We start from the raw sequence: 17,598 nt of genomic DNA, 5'->3' as shown, positions 1-17,598 counted from the left end.
GCTCAAGCTACAAAAAAGCCAAGCTGCGTAGGGAACAGGGGGAGTATGCACCGCTCGGAAAATTTCGGGGGGTATTCTGGCACTGAAACACGCATTCTGGCTACTCCCCTGAGTGCACCCATTCTCTCCTCCTGCCGCCTTAGCTGGAGGGACATGCATAAAGACAAAATTCAACTAGGGATCATTCAAAAGAATGCCAAAACAGAATTACATTCGTGACAATTTTAACACGGTATTGAAACAACTAGCAACTAGGTGGAAGAGTGGCAACTCAGCAGCCACATTTTCACAGCCCCATCCCGCTGTGATTTTAGTGGGACTTATTTGAGAAAGTGCGGCTGCCGGAGAAAACCATAGCCAGCAACGATGATTTTGCGATTGTATAAAAGCCTCTGGTTGCGCTCGCCTCACCAGTGGCATCTCTGCTGGCCTTGTAATGAAGAAACTCGGAAAATTGTCAGTATATGCGATTTTTTTTTTTTCTCTAAAAAAGTCCTTTGGAATCGAAACGTAGTTGAGTGGGTTACCAAGAGCAAATTCCCTCCAATTCAACAAGTATATATGCCGTCTTCATGGTTTCTTTAGGCACAATCATTGAGGTAATAAATAGGACTGCGAGTTCCCTGATGTGATTTAAAGGAATATGCGAGCATTTATGGAGGATGTCTTTTAAAGACACCACGGAGAGCGATGTTCAACACTTGTAAACCTAGTTATCACGAGGGAGTGGCCTGTTCGGCTTGGCTTTGCAAAGTCTAGGCACACAATTAGAGTTAGGCTTTATTGCAAGTCTGGTGGTGTATATCTTTGTTTCTTGAATGCTGACGAAGACGTTCGTATGTTCCGTGAAGTGCATTCGCTCGAGATTTCGATGCCTGCCGCCGTCTATATCTACTGGATGATTAAATTCAGCCTCTCGCTTGTGCCGAAGCGCATAAGCAGATGGTCCAGCCGGCGCGCCATTCATGGCGTGACTGAGCGACCAAGCACCGGCGAAGCAGCCGTTAAACCCTCGCCTAGTCACGTGGTACCGCAGGGGCGAGGCAGATCACGTGGCGTGACGTCACACCTGCCACACCTGCGCTCCGGCAGCTCAAGGTCATTGCAGCGCGATGAACGACCTTGCGAGACATGGTGCAGTAGAGCTTCCGCTCTAAAATCCTCGCTCCTTGGAACGTCAGGAGAACTCGGATGCAGAGCACTTTCACAGTTATAACTTCAATGGATGCTTCCACACATGTATGAAGAAAAGGACGCTTTCACGGATAGTCATACCAGAAGAGAAACGAGAAGTTTTCGGTGGCAGTGCAAAGGTGGCAGTGTCGCCTTTATTGGGCTACAGTAGTCGATTACAATGCATGAAAGTGCATGAAGCAGTACAAAATGATGCAAACAACACTAACGCAGCTGGCAACGAAATAGAAAAGATCGTGTGAGTGGACTAAGGAGCTAGTTGTTTTACGGTCTCATTACATTCCAATAGTTTTGCGAAAACAACTTAAACTAATATTGTATTTAAAGTTACAACTGCTTCCTGACCAAAGTAAGTGTAGCACTGTCTTATGCGCACACCATTTGCCTTGCATTTCGTGGCCATAAACTGACTATACCGTTGGTGTCCGTGTGCATACTGCACGTACATGTGTTTGACAAAAAGTGAACGCTCAGTCTAAAAAACAGCCAATAAAAAGCACCTTATGCAGAAAAGCCTCTGCAGTGCTGGTGTATGCGAAGACCCTAGGTAACTTCCCCAGGTCCCACCTGTGATTTTGAGAGGTAAATGCAAACTGGGTTGTCAACAGACATGTGGATGAAGTAGCAATGAAAAATGGAGGCTATCAAACCAAGTAAAATGTGACCTCTACGAATTATGTAGAACTTTAAGCATGACATTTGTTTAGGAAAATTGTGTGTCATTAGGTCGTGGCTCAAACATGCTACAATGACCCAAAGTTTGCTAAAATGCCGCAGATTTCTCAAACCACCAAATACGAATCTGACTGCGAACTTAAAACTCACTGTACGGTTTCAAGCACTGAATAAAGCCAGAAAAAAACGTATTCAGGTGTGTGGTAACAATAACAGGGCATGCGCGACATCTCAGATGAAATTTTTACATCATGTTGGCATAACGACTGCGAAAACCAGGATTTCAGCGAAGCCTTGTGCATCTATCACGCAATGCGTCGGCTTATTGCAGTTCAAAATGACAGTTATGTAAGGCCAGAGATGACGCCCGACTTTCTATAGACGAGTTATAGCTCTGTTTAGATAGATATGGTCGTTCTGTGCACAAGGAAATTCGCGCTTCGACGCATTCGTCGGGTTGCTTGAAACCTCCGGACACGGCATGTCGGAGGCAAGGCATCCACTCTTGCGTCTGCTAGAAGTCGTTCCCGTGCACAGCCTTAGATGGAAGGAGCAGGTTGTTGGTAGCAGACTGATGAAAAGTGACGAGCCCTCCACTGGGACAAAACCTGCGTTGGGGGCTGGCGAGTGCAGACAATTAGCTGAGCTCGTTGGGCGGGTAGTCCTCGAACTCCCGCTCGCCCTGCGGGAACTGGCGGGCGTGCTGCCGATAGTAGGAGGCGTAGCTGCGGCCCCAGACGCCCAGCACGAAGGACTCGATCTGGCTTTCGTCTTCGCCACGCACGATCCGGAAGTAGCCGTTCTCCCCCCAGTTGCTTCCCCACGAGTTGGCGCACAGCTGCGTGTGAAAAGGAAGACAGAGAGAGAAGATCGCTTTTAGAAGCACTTCCCACTTCCCACTAAGCAACAAGTATAGGAACCCTCGCACGTGCTCGTACTAACTTGTTTTGTGTCGTATTCATGAACATGAACTTGTGAGTACGTGCTCGAGTGGGCATCAAAAATGAGCGCAAAGGGCGATGTGATTGCTATGCACGAGAAGTATCGTTGACACATTTTTGTGGTTCTCGGCAAGGCGAAAGGACCTTCACCGAGCTGCGCTGCAGGATTCCAAGACTAAATTTCGATCTGCTCAGATCAGGGCTTTCCCCTGCAGAACTATGTGTGCGGTGCCAGGTCCCTGAAACAATCGAACATTTTTTTTCTCGTCTGTCGCCACTTCTACATATATATATATATATATATATATATATATATATATATATATAATTGTATTCAAGCTTTTCTTTCTGCTTCAGGTCGCTTGAATTGATGAAGGGCAAGAATTAACGGGTAATTCGGGTTTTATTCACAACGAAGTTTAATTTTACGGTCTGCTTCTTTCAGGTAATAAATTAGTATTTTGAGGTCCTCGCAAATTTCAGCAATTGAGTTAGCCCTGGCCGTCGCTTCTGGGTACGTGCCAAAAACTTTGAGGGTATCATCATCAACATCATCATCATCACTTGAATGCGGGAAATTGCGCTACTTGCTGGTGAGCTGAGATGAGGATTTTTAAAAGTACGAAGGTCTCCTGCCATATTTGGCAGAAAATGGGCGCTCAAGCTGTTCTTGCAAAATCGGTGGTCTGGCAACACTGCACCACCCTACCTAAGTTAAGCAATGGTGAGGTTCGTTTTCGCGCCTCATTACTGCAGCCGAGCGATGATAACTTTACGCATTAGGGAAGAAGTTGCACTGTTTGTGCGTTGTTTCACATGTTCGTGTTTGCGCATTGCATTTGTGCACGGTATGTTGCATAACAATGGCAGCGCCGAAAGTTGCGTAGTTGCCCTGCTAACTGTCGGAGTTGCAGCGTTGCGGACTCAAGTTTGTCCTTAAGGCGCAAGCTTCATAAAGTTGCTGCTTCCTCCGCCTCCTTCACCCACTCTTTCCATTCGCACAGGACTGGCGTAAACTGTCCACTTTAGCAAGACCATGCATAAGCAATGAATCCGCGCTGTTCTCGGACAGTCTGCAAACACTGGTATGTTAAGATAGAATGATGTGTTCGCACTCAACATCATGCATTGAGCACTGGCATAGTTAGAGCAATGCCCACTCATTCCCGAAGGCTATTCGTACACGTTTTTAATCTTGATGAGCCACTCACCCAGTACTTGATTGGCCGGTACTGAGACCTGTCAACGCCCCACCTGTAAATAAACACAAGTGCACAATCAAGCTTTGAAGACACTTCGTCTATTCACTCTTATTTGTTTAACGAAGTCCATTAGTGGCATGGAGTCGATTATCTTACCAACCGAAGCAGATAAATACACGCTGCATTTTGTGTTTTTTTTTTGTTACTTTAGCTTTATTACCGTTTTCTACACACGGCGTATAAATACAAGTATACGCCAGCATATTTTACGGATGTTTTTGGTGAGACGGTCTCGAGCCGTACGAAAATCTTGGTGGAAGCGGCTTAGCGTGACCAGAAAGAGAAGAACACCGATGCATTTTGAAAGGAGATCGAGTAGACTTATGGCCATAGCCCGAATGTATATTCGTAATACCCGTGTAGATGGTGGATATTTCACCTTAAACTTATAGTGGAACTAAAGTGTTGATAGTAAAATTTGTGCGCAGAATTCTCGTACACCACCATCATCAGCCTAGTTTTGCCTGCTGGCAGACGAAACCTCCCCCATGGCCTTCCAGTAACTCTTATTCCACGCCCGTGCATGATTCTATTTTGCTGCTTATGCTCTAGAGAGATGTAACCGGTAACAAAATTGGTGAGCCGTGCCATTCACATAGCGGCGGATTACCCGGCAAAGCTGCTTCTGTTTCACTGAGTTGTGTATCCACAAAACAATACACAGTTGACTGGGGTGCAGCCCAAAAGAATGCACGAGCATGCTGCTATTTGCCGGCTGGCGGTGTCCACGCAATTGGTGGCGGGAGCGGCTGTGTCCCGTTCGACGCCACATTCTCTCCACCCTCCCGCGCGCTAGCTGCTGCCGTCCGCGGCCTATCCCCCTCTCCGCAGCTCTAACGCAGCGCCGACGCCACATCCTCTCCCCACCAACCAGCGCCTCGGTTGCTGCCAAATCCACTCCCCCTACCCGGGTTCCTACTTGCGGGTGAATTTTGTTCGCGGACATTTCCCAGCTCGATTACCTTTCGCGGGTGCGCATGACGGATAAAGGCTAGAGGTGCAGTGATCTAGAATAGAGGTAAACAGCTTGGTTTCGGTGTGCCAAACAAGTGACATAAAACTTGCCTTTACAGGGACACTAAACGCTGTTGCGTTGTGGTGAAGGTTGACGTTCGCAAAACAGAGTTGCAATTCAGAGCAGGTCCCGTAGGAGAGGAATAGGGAACGTGACATCGATATATTTTAAGAAATTCTTTATGCTAATCACAGTTTCATGAATTTCGCTGTGAAAAAAATGCCATCCATGTTGCACTCGTACGTACTTGCTGTGGATGGCCTCTTGTGAATGTGCTGATCTCGCCTCCGTAGTTCTGTGCATTTCTCGCCCTCAAATCTAACCCCCATTCCTGCCATTTTACTAGTGTCACCCACTTAACTGGGCTTTTATCTTCTTAAGCTGACCTAGGACGTTATCTACCCGTGTTTGCTCCCCTAATCCATGGCTCTTCCGAAGTGGCCGGAACACGTACCCGCCTTTCTTTTCATAGATGCATTGGAAGATGGTACTGGGACAAAAAAAAAAGAAAAGAGTGACCGGACGGTCTGAATTGATGTCTGGGACACCTTGGTCTGTAAAACTTGATTGATTGTAGGGTTTAACGCGCCGACGCAACGCAGGCGATGAGGCGCACCGTAGTGGAGGGCTCCGGATTAATTTTGACCACCTGGGGATCTTTAACGTGCGCCGAAATCTCGTACACACGAGCATTTTTGCTTTTCGCCTCCATCAGAAAAGCAGCCACCGCGGCCGGGAAACGAACCAGCGACCTCGTGCTCAGCAGCACAACGCCTTAGCCACTGAGCCACCGTGGCGGGTCCTTGCTCTGTAAAACTTAGTTTTCGAGCCATGGAAGCGCGTAGGGGCATGCGTCTACTCACCCGACGATGCGCACCGAGTGCCATCCCCTTTTGCGGAACTCCGGCGGCATGGACTCGGAGAGTCGCGTGTGCCGGTACACGCCCGAGCGGTACAGGAACAAGTCCTCGTTCACCAGGATCAGCGCTGCGCATGCGCGCCGTCAAAAGTGCGTATAAGGAAGCCATGAAGACAAAATACAAGTTTGTTTGATTTGAAAGAACTAGCCTTGGTAACTTACGCGGCCACATTCCAGTCATGAAAGACCTTTTCTTAACAAAAGAACGGAAGAAATGTAAAAAAAAAAAAAACTAAAATTTCGCGCTGCAGGGACGTAATATGGGCAAGAGTGGCGTGTTAGTTATCAGTGCATAGTTATCAGAGCGTTACCTGCACGTTAGCGATTAAAAGATAGGATCAGGCAGAACTGGGGGCCCCAGTACAATTTTCCAATCATGTTTCTTAAAGGGTCCATGCAGACAAAACACAAGTTTGGTTCATTCGAGAGATTGCCTCGTTAGAATCATACTGACACCACTTTTAACGCACACTTCGCTCAAATCAGCTTTATAAGTACGAAAAAAGGAAGCGGCCATGCGACCCACTAGCCCATTTCCCGAAACAAAACCTATGATCATAGGTTCTGTTTCGCACAGCTGCGCATATGACATCGATGTCATATGCGCAGCTGTGCGATTGGCTGAAACCGGCAAAAGCAAACGCAAATTAGGCAGGAGCTTGCCTAACGAGCTGTTCGCGCTTAAATGTAATGCATACGAATGCTGGGGTAAACAATGAAAGTTACGAAAATGCGCGTAAACACAGAAGTACCGATGCGCACAGCTGTTGGTACTGGGCGCACTATGCTCGTTTTAGCTGCACAGCACTCCGCGCTTTAAAGTTGTCTTACACGACACTGGCCGATTAGCGTAAGAGACGTTGCCTTACGTGACCCCTGTTTGTCGAGCATACCCCACGTTTCACGAAACGACTACTTTCTACCTGAACAAAAACAAGCCAGGTGCGAATACGGCCAAAAAACAAAGCAACGGCGGACGACGGTTCACGGCTGCGTATGGTAGCGCCATCTGGGAGGACTGACGGGAAGCAAGGCTGCAGAGCCTAATCACGCACTGCAATTTCGTTTGAATACCCGCCACTGTGACTTCATGGCGGACGTCACGAAAACACATAATTGGGCGGGAGAATCAAAATTTTAACCTGAATCGAATAATTTTTCAGTGAATACGGCATCGTTTGCTGCCGGGAAAGCGCTGGAGGCACTGTAATACACGAAATCTTTCGACTAAAACAAACTTGCATTTTGTCTACATGGCCCCCTTTAAGGGTGTTGGGTCGGTGGCCGCCAAGTTTTTGTGACGTAGTCGTGAAATGTTGTTGGAAAGTAGCTTTGGAGTCGCAACTGCTTGATATGTTTTGTTTAATAGCTCGATTATTTGTTGGAACTTTGGGATAACACTGTTATCCGGACACAGTATAATGAACCAAACGTGCATTTTGTCTTCACGGCACTTTTAAGTACTGTCGCGGCGCTGTGTTGGGAATTCAGTTCGCAAATTGGCTACCCACACACCTCAGTGTGGCGTAACACCCGTTCGGTAGTCTGCGGGTAACTTAAAGTTGTCTGGTCATTAAAAATGTCTACCATAAGCAGGTTTTTGAAGTAAAGATTCACGTGTGGGCACTTAAAATTACGGGAGTATTAAAATCCGGGAAATTTCGTGCGATCGAAGCTTCTGTTATACTACGTGTGTGTGCAGGGTACTTCTGATCGGCCAGTGATGAGGCACAGTGCCCAGATTTGGCAGCATTGCGTAGATTTTTCTGCCTGAAAGGTTTCAGAAACACTGTCCTCTGAATTTGAAAAAAATGACCGCAGATTTTACGAAGCATTCCAATAAACCTTCGCGGGCAAGACATGTGTCTTCTAATTTCGCAATTTGTGCTTGGTAGCTGTAAGCGCTTGCATGATGTTATTAGGCCACTACAGCCGGAGGTTTCCGAGCTTGCCCATTTAAGGTTAAAAGAGATTCAGAGTAAGTATTCGCGAAGATACGTACTACTGTTGGCTTCAAGCACACACCTGCGCCCACCGATATCCAGAACGTGGTTATAGGTCTCTCCGCGCAAAGTTTAGGATTTGGAGGCCCTTTGAAGAAACCAACCTATCAATATCTAGCGGCGATGTCAGGGTATTCCTGGGTCACTCACTGCACACCACCAAAACCAGCATTTTTTTTCTCCATTAATCAGCGGATCCACCTACTCACCTTGAACTGGTCCATTGGCGTAGATCTCTTGCATGATGTCTTCTTCCTGAAACATTTCAGCAGGCACCGTTGACCGTACGTTAAAGGTGGGAGGGAGTCGAAATGATTAGAATAAAGCCGAAGCAGCTTAATTTTTAGTGCACACGACAAGCCACCGCACACTCCTTTTACGCGCGCGTTATGCATGTTTCGCTTTCCTTTCACTGCTTTGGTGTCGTGCAAAAAGGCCTACCTAGCAGTGTGCGCTTGTTTTGTGGCAGAGCCAACTCATCGGCATCGCGGGTGGAGAACCGAAAACGCCGTCGTGAACTCGTGGGGCTCTTCCATTCTCGTATAACAACCATTAGGCATCTACCTCTGTCTTTTTTGTATTTGCTTTGATCTTGATACTCCGAGTGAGTGTTTGAAATATCACGCGTGCATTGCAGATGAGCAGATGCAAACGCAAGGGCTCTAGAACAGAGACAATATAAACAATTCACCCGGCATTTCAGTGCCAGGGCACACGCAGACGACAGAACGTTTTATCGGTGCGTTCCCTCCCCTCATTGGCTGATGGCGATTTGCCCACTCTCCTGATTGGTCTGTGGCAGCCGTAGCTTTGGCGGCGCTGCGCGAATTTCGTGAAGCGGAGTCGTGGAGCGCTCGCGCAAACTTACCCTAGCAGGCACCCTGTACGGCGGGGTGGAGAAGTACTTCTGGTCCACCTTTCCCGTGGGGCACTCTGCGTCTTCGGTCGGGTTTCGGCGGCGCGGAATGCGGCAGGTGGCGCTTCCGTTGCTGCGCGCGCCTTCGTACGGGTAGCACTCTTCAGACACGCCTCTGTGAAGAAAGTGAAAAAGCGACGCAATGAATGTATAGATCGATCAATCAGCTTCTGGTGCACGGTTTCACCGTTTCCACGAGATGCACTTATCGTGCTAAGCGATGCTGTGCAGTGACGCACCCGTAGTTCATGAGGAACCTCCATGCGCGGTCGACGTGGCCGCCCTCGCAAACGACCCGGCGTCCTCCGTGCAGGCACGACATGAGGTCCTGCGGCGAGACCTCGACCTTGTCCACGCCCCGCGATTGGATCGACAGACGGTCCGAGGCCACCGCTGCAAGGGCGTGCATGGAACCTTCTTGAACCGTCGCCATCTTGAATATTCGACTGAATAATACGGGCGACCGCGAACCACACAGTTCTGAAACCTGTCGCGCGTGTTGTGTCGGTTCTGTTGCACGTGCCCGATCATTTCAGAGCGGTATAGGCCTTTTCACTGTTTAAGCCTTGATGACATTAACTTAGCGCGCTGCGCATGCGCAGTTAACGATTCAGTCGACTGCGCCAATTCGATTGGCGCTAGCGTAGCCCAACGGCTGCTCCCAGGACAAGAAGCTGGAAAGGTCTCTAAAGACTTGTTCTCTCCAAGTGACTGGCGGCAAAGTGACTAAGGGCAGCCCACCTGCTTGTGGAAGACAATTACGGACTCTATTAAAACTTCTTTCAAACACATTTCAAAGTACTCGGACAACTATGCTGGCGAGAATTCAATGAGAACCGCTTTGTTGAGCGCACGTGCCGCATACAGAGAGGGACGTTATTGCTAGATACGGCTCCCGCTAGGGGATGCAGATGTCCGGTCTTCGGCTTGAAACATGAACTTTATCGTACGATCTGAGCGCCGCCCTGGAGGATGAGGATATCCTGCAGAGGAGACAGCTGGAAGATGCGTGTCTACGGCGACTTCTACGTACCGGCCGTAGAGAAAGCCCACGAGGAGGCGCAGTCTCCCTGGTCCCGAACGGCGTGCACCAGGCCAGACCAGCGGATGCGCGAATCGAACTCATCGGGGAGCTGCTCCCGCTTCGTGATGTGCATCTCGTTCATCTCGGCCGTCTGCGAGTCGAGCGTGGAGGGGGAAGGATTGAGACACTGCACGCTCTAAGAAGTTCTTGTAGGTTGTCCTCACAACAGCGCTCCAGAAGACCAATGGACCTTTCCCCAGTAGCGTAGCCCTCTAGCGGCGGCCGCCCGAACCACACTTGGGGGATTATAGAACACGCCCCCTTTTTTCCGCCTGCCCAGCGAAGTTGAGGAAGCCGTCCCAGGTACCACGCATGGTTTCGGTGGCAGAGCAAAGCGTATACCTGTCGACCGTTTCCGAGTGTTTTAAGCGATGTGGGGTGGCTAACCGACTTTAAAGGTCTGCCAGCCGCTGGGGAGCTGGAGCGGCATTACGCCCCCTCGCAAGCTGGTTCGTCATGCAGACGACAGATGCAGCGTCGGTGGAACTTTTAGATGCAAAGAATCTTTTGCTCGGGGCTATGTCCGCTGTCCGTTGGCGTCCGCACCTCTCCTCCTCATCCCCCTCTCTACGCCAGCTGTGCGATAATGCGCTTCTCACTCCGTCCTCCTCTCCACGCCAGCTGCGCGATAGCGCGCTACTCCCTCGTCCTCCTCTCCACGCCAGCTGTGCGATAGCGCGCTGCTCCCTCCGTCCTCCTCTCCACGCCAGCTGCGCGATAGCGCGCGCATGCGCGCCTCTCCCTCCGTCCTCCTCTCCACGCCAGCGCTTGATTATAACCGCGTGCACGCGCCGCTGCCTCAGTTGCTTCGTCGGATGAGTCTCGCTCCGGCGTCTGATGAGTACCGACAGTCCTGCTAGCGGATTGGCTGACACAAGTTCAGCCAGCATCAGCCAACCAGTTAACAGAGCCGTTTGTCAGAGGGGAACCCTGAGGTGATGCGAAGCATCGCGAAGTTTCCAACAACGTTCACGCGATGTGGGTAACCAACGCAATTGAAAATAAAGGGAATTCCGCGATGCTTTGCATCACCTCAGGGTTCCCCTCGGGAAGATGGTGTAATTTTTTCGAGAACCTCTAGCCACAGCCGCCGATTGAACAGTTCGCCTAGTCTACCGCAGCATCCCGCAGTGGGGAATCCCGCAGCAGGCGCCACTTCAAAAAAATTCCCTCGAACTTCCCCGAGGGGGAGAGTGTGTAAGTGCGAATGCACGGTTGTTGATTGCGCGATTACGGTGGATATCGTGATCTTGGAGTGGAGAGGAGGAGCCCAACACCCGCAGTCACTGAGCGGAGAGAGGAGGAGGAGAGTAGCGCCCGCCGTTACGGCGAGGGCTACACGAGCGCCCTCATGCGTCGGAATGCGGAGCGCCCGCTACGCGAGCGAGAGCTCTCCCGCCCGAAGTGGAGAGGAGGCGCCCAACACCTGCAGTCACTGAGCGGAGAGAGGAGGAGGAGAGTAGCGCGCGCCTATCTCCCCCCGTTGCTAGGGAAGACGAGGAGGAAGACGAGGAGCGCGCGCACCCGCAGTTGCTATGCGGACGACGGCGGCGGACGATTCAGGCTCGCTTAAGAAGTGCGTTCGCACTTAAAAACTATGCACGTCCGTTGCCTCTCGACAGCGCCACAGCGATAAAAACAGCACACGATAAACGACGCGAACAACGTACGTTAAAGTGAGAACACAAAAGCAAAAAGTGGTGAAAATAGAAAAAAAAGACAAAGATATCAGAGCTCAGAAAACGGAGCATCGCTTATTTGCCTCGGTGCTCCAAACTGTCTAATCCAACATGGCGTCGTTTGTTGCATTTTGCCCCTAATAATGGCGGATCGGTCGCTGGGAGCGAGAGTAGCGTGTGCAAAGAGCGCTACTGAAAAAAGGTCCGTTGTAGCAACCAATTGTGCAAACTCCGCCAATGACGAGGTCCAGCATTTGATTGGTCTAAAACAAGTACATGTGCGCAGAGGCAACACGCAATGCGTGCAAGGCGTTTTGCATTGCGCAATGTACCTGCGCAGATGCCATTTTTCACTCTTATTGAATGTCCGGACACGTCATTCGTCGAATTTTCACACTAGGCCACTTCGATTGGTCATTCTGGAGCGTTGTGTTGAAGACGCTCTAGGGATTTTTTAAGTGCGAATGCACTTTATTAGCGACCCCAAACCTTCCATCGCCGGCGGCGGCGGCGGCGTCCGCAGTCCTCCTCTCCCTAGCAACGGCGTGGAGCGGAGAGGAGCGTCGGTAGCAACGGCGCAGTGACGTCACTCACCACGTGACGACACGCCCCTCACCACTCCTCGCGGCGCGACGGCGTGCGTGCGCGCGTCCCTCTCCCTTCCCCGCGCCGTGACGTCACACACTCCACCCCTCTCCCCGGCAGCTGCCGTGCGCCGCTGCGTGTCACTTTCCCTCCCCGCGCCGTGACGTCACGCACCCGCACCTCCTCTCCCCTCGCTCGGCTGCAGCTGCCGTGCGCCGCTGCGCGCGTCCCTCTCCCCTTGCGCTCGCCTCCTCTCTCAGCCACCTGGCTCGGTGCGCTCGGCGCGGCGTGCCCCCCCTATATATGCAGCGATAAACTGCCAGACCTCCGTGGGTCGGCTCGCGCGCGCTCTCTCGCTAGTCTCCTGGCTCGCTCTGCTCCAGTTTAGACCGTTCGCTGGCTGGGCGCCTCTCAAGGCGATGTCAGAATTACTACGCCGTGTACTCTCGGCGCAAGAAATGCATTCGCACTTCCTCACGATTCCCTTCGGGGAGGTGGGGGCAATTTTTAGACCCAGTGCAAAGCAGAAGAATGAGCGTCACTTCCCCACCTACCGGTCTCTCTGGTTGGTGGGTGCCCAGCCTGTACCGAATGCCTTCTTCCAGGAGCTTTCCGATGAACTGGGGGTAGGTCGTCGCCTGCCATCTGCGCAACGGTGCGAACAACAGTGAGCTTGTTGATTGATTGATTGTAGGGTTTAACGCGCCGACGCAACGCAGGCGATAAGGCGCGCCGTAGTGGAGGGCTCTGGATTAATTTTGACCACTTGGGGATCTTTAACGTGCGCCGAAATCTCGTACACACGGGCGTTTTTTGCTTTTCGCCTCCACCAGAAAAGTGGCCGCCGCGGCCGGTTCGAACCCGCGTCATCGTGCTCAGCAGCACAATGCCTTAGTCACTGAGCCACCGTGGCGGGTCAACAGTGAGCTTGTTAATTTTTTAAAGCTCCAAGAAGACGTGAGCTGGATTGTGTGGGATACCGAATCACCGCTCGTCTCATAAATTATTGTCAGCCTGCGCTTTGGATTACAGAGTACACAAGTAGAGAGGACAACCAAACGAACTGGAGTGCGCTCGTGCTGTCCACTTCACTTGTGTGTCCTCTGCCATTTTAAGCACCCTGTAACCTAAAGCACAGTATAACAATACTGCAAAAAACAGCTAGCCAAATTCCTTACCTTCCCCTTATGAAATTGTCATTTGGCGGGACACTGCATGCATTTGGGTGGTGACCACTTCAGCAAACTCACACAGACGGTAAATGTACAATCAGTCGGCAGCAACCAGACATAACCGGCGCAGGGTGCACGAAAATTTATTGCTATATGCTACATCTAGTCATCCCAAAATCACCCTTGCAGTATGCTAGTCATACGGACATCACCCTTTCCAATGCTGCAGGCGACGCAATTCCCGAGGGCGAGTGCGCGCAGGTCCTGAATAACACCTTTTCTTTAGTGTTTACCCGAGAGGACGTCACATCATCACCAGATGTTAACGCTTTTTCCGTTAGCTCAGTGCCTGAAATAGTCTTTAACGAGGCTGGTATACTTTCTTACTCAGCAAACTTAAAACCACTTCAGCATCTTGTCACCTTGGATTCAATAACAAAATACTAAAAAATGTTTCTCAAGGCATCCATCGTATTTTATCAGCTCTTTTCACTCAATGCTTGTCCTCGGGTTTAATCCCCGGTGACTCGCGAATTGCTAAAGTAATACCTACCTTTAAATCTGGCGATCGTTCATCCCCACTTAGTTATAGACCTATATCGTTAACAAATTTGCAAACTTCTCGAACATGTCATTCACTCGCAGGTAATTAACTACCTAGAAGAGCACAACATCATTTTCAAGTACCAGCACGGCTTTCGAAAGGGCTATTCGTGCGACACTCAACTTGCCGGATTCACTCACGATTTACATTCTTACATTGACGCTGGCATACAGTCTGACGCAATTTTTCTTGATTTTTCTAAAGCCTTTGACCGGATCCCTCATCACAGGTTGCTAATCAAATTAACACAGCTTAACATTCACCCGCTTGTACTCGCATGGATTAAATATTTCCCTTCAGGAAGACTTCAGTTCACATCCGTTAATAACACTTTCTCTTCTTTTGGGGAAGTGTACTCAGGCGTTCCTCAAGGCAGCGTGCTGAACCCCTTGCTTTTTTTAATTTTCATTAATGATTTGCCTAACACGGTTTCATCTCAGATCAGGCTTTTCGCGGACGATTGCGTGATCTATCGCAAAGGTTTGCGCAAAGATGATGAACAGACCTTCCAGGCCGACCTAGATGGTATAAGCTCTTGGTGCTCTAACAGGTTAATGTGCCTTAATAATTCTAAAACGAAGCTTATGTCCTTCACTAAACGCGCGTCTCGCATTTCAACCTCGTACCCTTTAAATAATACTGCAGTTGAACTTACTAATTATTGCAAGTACCTTGGTGTTTACCTTACTTCGGACTTATCCTGGAATCATCACATTAATGTCGTACTTGCATCGGCTAACCGCTCACTCGGCCTTTTAAAGCATAACATGAAGCATACCCTATCGCACCTACGTAAACTCGCTTACATCACACTTACACGGCCAAAAATCGAGTATGCATCCGCCATTTGGGACCCTTACCAAGCTTACATAATCAACAACATCGAATCACTTCAAAACAGCGCAGTTCGCTTCATCTTTTCCGACTACTCCCGTCATTCCAGTGGCACAGCCTTGAAAATTCGTACAGAACTGCTCGACTTGTCGCAACGACGCACAGCTTCATGGTCAGCACTTTTGTAGCGTAAGCTACACTGGCCGAGGTTGAGCAGTTTCTCGTGGACCTTGAAGGGCCGCATTTTACTAGCGAAAAATAGACGCGGACGAAGAAGAAGTACACAGGACACTCAGGACTAGCGAGTGTCCTGTGTACTTCTTCTTCGTCCGTGTCTATTTTTCGCTAGTAAAATGCAGTCAGATAACCAACTAGCCCAACTTTATGCCTTAACTTGAAGGGCCGTGCTGCGCAAGCGCGAGGAGCAATGGATTGGATTGGATTAAATTGGATTGTATTGTATTGGATTAGGAAATACAATCCAATTGGAGTAGAGTGTGTAGGGAATTGGGTCTGCAAATTCGTCGGTCTGCGCATGCCAGAGTGAAGTCATAGCCGTGGCAGACGCACGGGCGCCGGCGCGTGCCCAGCTGTGCGCCTCCGTTGCGCAGTAGCCAAGTCTGACGCTGCGCCGGAGCCGCTTGATAGCCGTTTCGCGTGGCTCCTGGAGAGCCGTGCTGCGCATGCGCGAGCAGCAGTGACTGGACTTTACCGGACTGGACTGGACTGGATTGGATTGGATTGGATTGGATAGGACTGGACTGGATTGGATTGGAAATCGTTTTAGCAGAAGTAAGCATGATAATCAGCTATTCTTAGACAACCAGGAAACCTAAGAATAACCAGCTGCACCTTAGCTCAAGCTACGTATATCCTGGCATACCCGGGCTAAGCCACCGCTAATTTTTTTCATAAACTTTATCACCACCCATTGCTTCATGACGATTTCTTTTTTTCGCCAGCTTCCATTCTTCCTAGACATGACCATCCTTTCAAAGTGAAGCGTTTAGCATGTCCCGCGTACAATCGTTGGCTGGAACGCCTTGCCATCACACATAGTCACCTTCATTGATGCTGTTAAATTTAATCAGCTAATACTCACGGAAGTTGTGAATTGAAAACAAAACTATCGTTTTTTTATTGTATAACTTCTGGCAGATTGTTATTTCGAGCTAATATTACATTTATCATATTTATGTTAGCGCATGCGCTGTTCTTTTTATGTTCTATTTCTCCCTGTGTATATGTTTGTTCGTATGTTTTTGTTCACTGCATTAGCCACCCCCTATGTATTACCCTCTTGCGCGAGGGCCTTTAGAGGTACTTTGAATTAATAAATAAATAGACCCCGCCGCCATCCCTCAACGAAAGCTGCTGGGAAACTGAAGTCCGCTTGCGTTCTTAGAAGGTGAAAACCTAGCGAATATCGAATAACTCCTTTACTGATACACCGTGCCCGCGTCTCTTTGTTCGCTTTCTTTTCCTCGCCTTCCGGCGTGAATCACACCGACAAGCAGACGGCGGCATCCACATAGTCAGGGCTCTCTTCCGCGTGCACCAGTTCTGCGCATGCGCCGCCACGCGCACCTGTCACGGCGCCCGCATCAAGCTAATTCTTGGTAGGGGCGAAGCCCCTTTGGGGCTTGGGCTGTCGCCGTCTCATGTCGTCGTCGTCATAACCGTCGTCTCATGTAGTCACGGTACTAAAACACCGGGACACTCGTTTACGCCTCGCGCTAGAACGTAACGCGTACTAAAAGAACACCGGGAAACTCGTTATCGCCTCGCGCTGGAGCGCTTCGTGCTTCAAACACACGAGACCGTTACAGCAAAGCTGTATAACTCTACCCCGCAACGGTTTCATCTCCGCTAGCAAAAACTCCAAGGAGCCAAGGATACACTTACAGACTGCATACTTCGCCTCTGCCCATGTTTCACGTTAGTGGAGATGGCCCGGGATTTCGCTTACAACACCCTTCCCAGTAAATACACAAGCATACGCCCTTGTTAAGTGTATTTTATCTTTAATTACTCCCTTTCAAAGGGTGCTTTTATAGGGTGTAAGGGTGTCAATTATATACAAAAAGGGTGTAAATCATTTTACAGTGTGCACCTGGCTGGTGCTCTGGTGACCCGGATTAAAATCGCACACGAAACCAATTTATTTTCTCTTAAATGCGGTGGTCATTATTGGTATACCATTCCTGCCGACGTCGACGCCTACTACGCGACTACGGACAATTTTCGTGTTTCATGAGACACGCAAGGCGTTCTCTTAAAAACCAGTCCACAATACGTGCATATTCCCGCTCATAAAATGTTGGGAAAGTAGTTTATGGCCTCTCGAAATCAGTTCATGGTTCATTTTTCCCACTTCGCCACGGGAAGACTTTTTTTCTGTCAACACCGATGACTTAGTAGTGAGTGGTGGGATGGCGCTCACTGCATAATATGATTTTTTTGTACGCCAATTTTATTCTCGCCTCCTGCATATCTGGCTTTTCCGCACATCTTCTGAGTCGTGCAAATAAGCCAACTTAATAACCGACAAGAAACAAATAAATGGAGAGAAAAAAATGGAAGCTAAAACGTCGTTAGAGATGTGCAGGGCTGAGAAATTGGTCACCAGAAAGGAAAATTTCTACGATAATTCCCAGGGCAGTGCTTTGCTTTTTGAGGCTAGAGCAGGTTGCTCGCGAACTAAGAGCGTTGAGG

The 17,598-nt window shown here is 49.6% G+C and overlaps 1 protein-coding gene across 1 annotated transcript in view; it reads right to left on the bottom strand.

Moving 5' to 3' along the window:
• Window positions 1–1,293: 1,293 nt before the first annotated feature.
• Window positions 1,294–17,598, bottom strand: part of LOC144159320 (putative peptidase C1-like protein F26E4.3) — a 34,923-nt gene continuing 18,618 nt past the window's right edge. The window contains exons 5-12 of the mRNA XM_077690731.1: window positions 12,828–12,918; window positions 9,959–10,100; window positions 9,165–9,318; window positions 8,878–9,040; window positions 8,219–8,264; window positions 5,951–6,074; window positions 4,022–4,064; window positions 1,294–2,707 (exon numbers count right to left, since the gene is read on the bottom strand). Coding sequence (XP_077546857.1) covers window positions 2,507–2,707; window positions 4,022–4,064; window positions 5,951–6,074; window positions 8,219–8,264; window positions 8,878–9,040; window positions 9,165–9,318; window positions 9,959–10,100; window positions 12,828–12,918 — 964 coding nt within the window. The 3' untranslated portion in view covers window positions 1,294–2,506. The remainder of the gene's footprint in view (window positions 2,708–4,021; window positions 4,065–5,950; window positions 6,075–8,218; window positions 8,265–8,877; window positions 9,041–9,164; window positions 9,319–9,958; window positions 10,101–12,827; window positions 12,919–17,598) is intronic.

Source organism: Haemaphysalis longicornis, unplaced genomic scaffold (assembly GCF_048455015.1).
Source record: "Haemaphysalis longicornis isolate Haplotype H1 unplaced genomic scaffold, Haemaphysalis longicornis Haplotype H1 scaffold_10, whole genome shotgun sequence".
NCBI lineage: Eukaryota > Metazoa > Arthropoda > Arachnida > Ixodida > Ixodidae > Haemaphysalis > Haemaphysalis longicornis.
The sequence above is the reverse complement of the archived record's forward strand: the minus strand, read 5'-3'. Positions and strand labels throughout refer to the sequence as shown.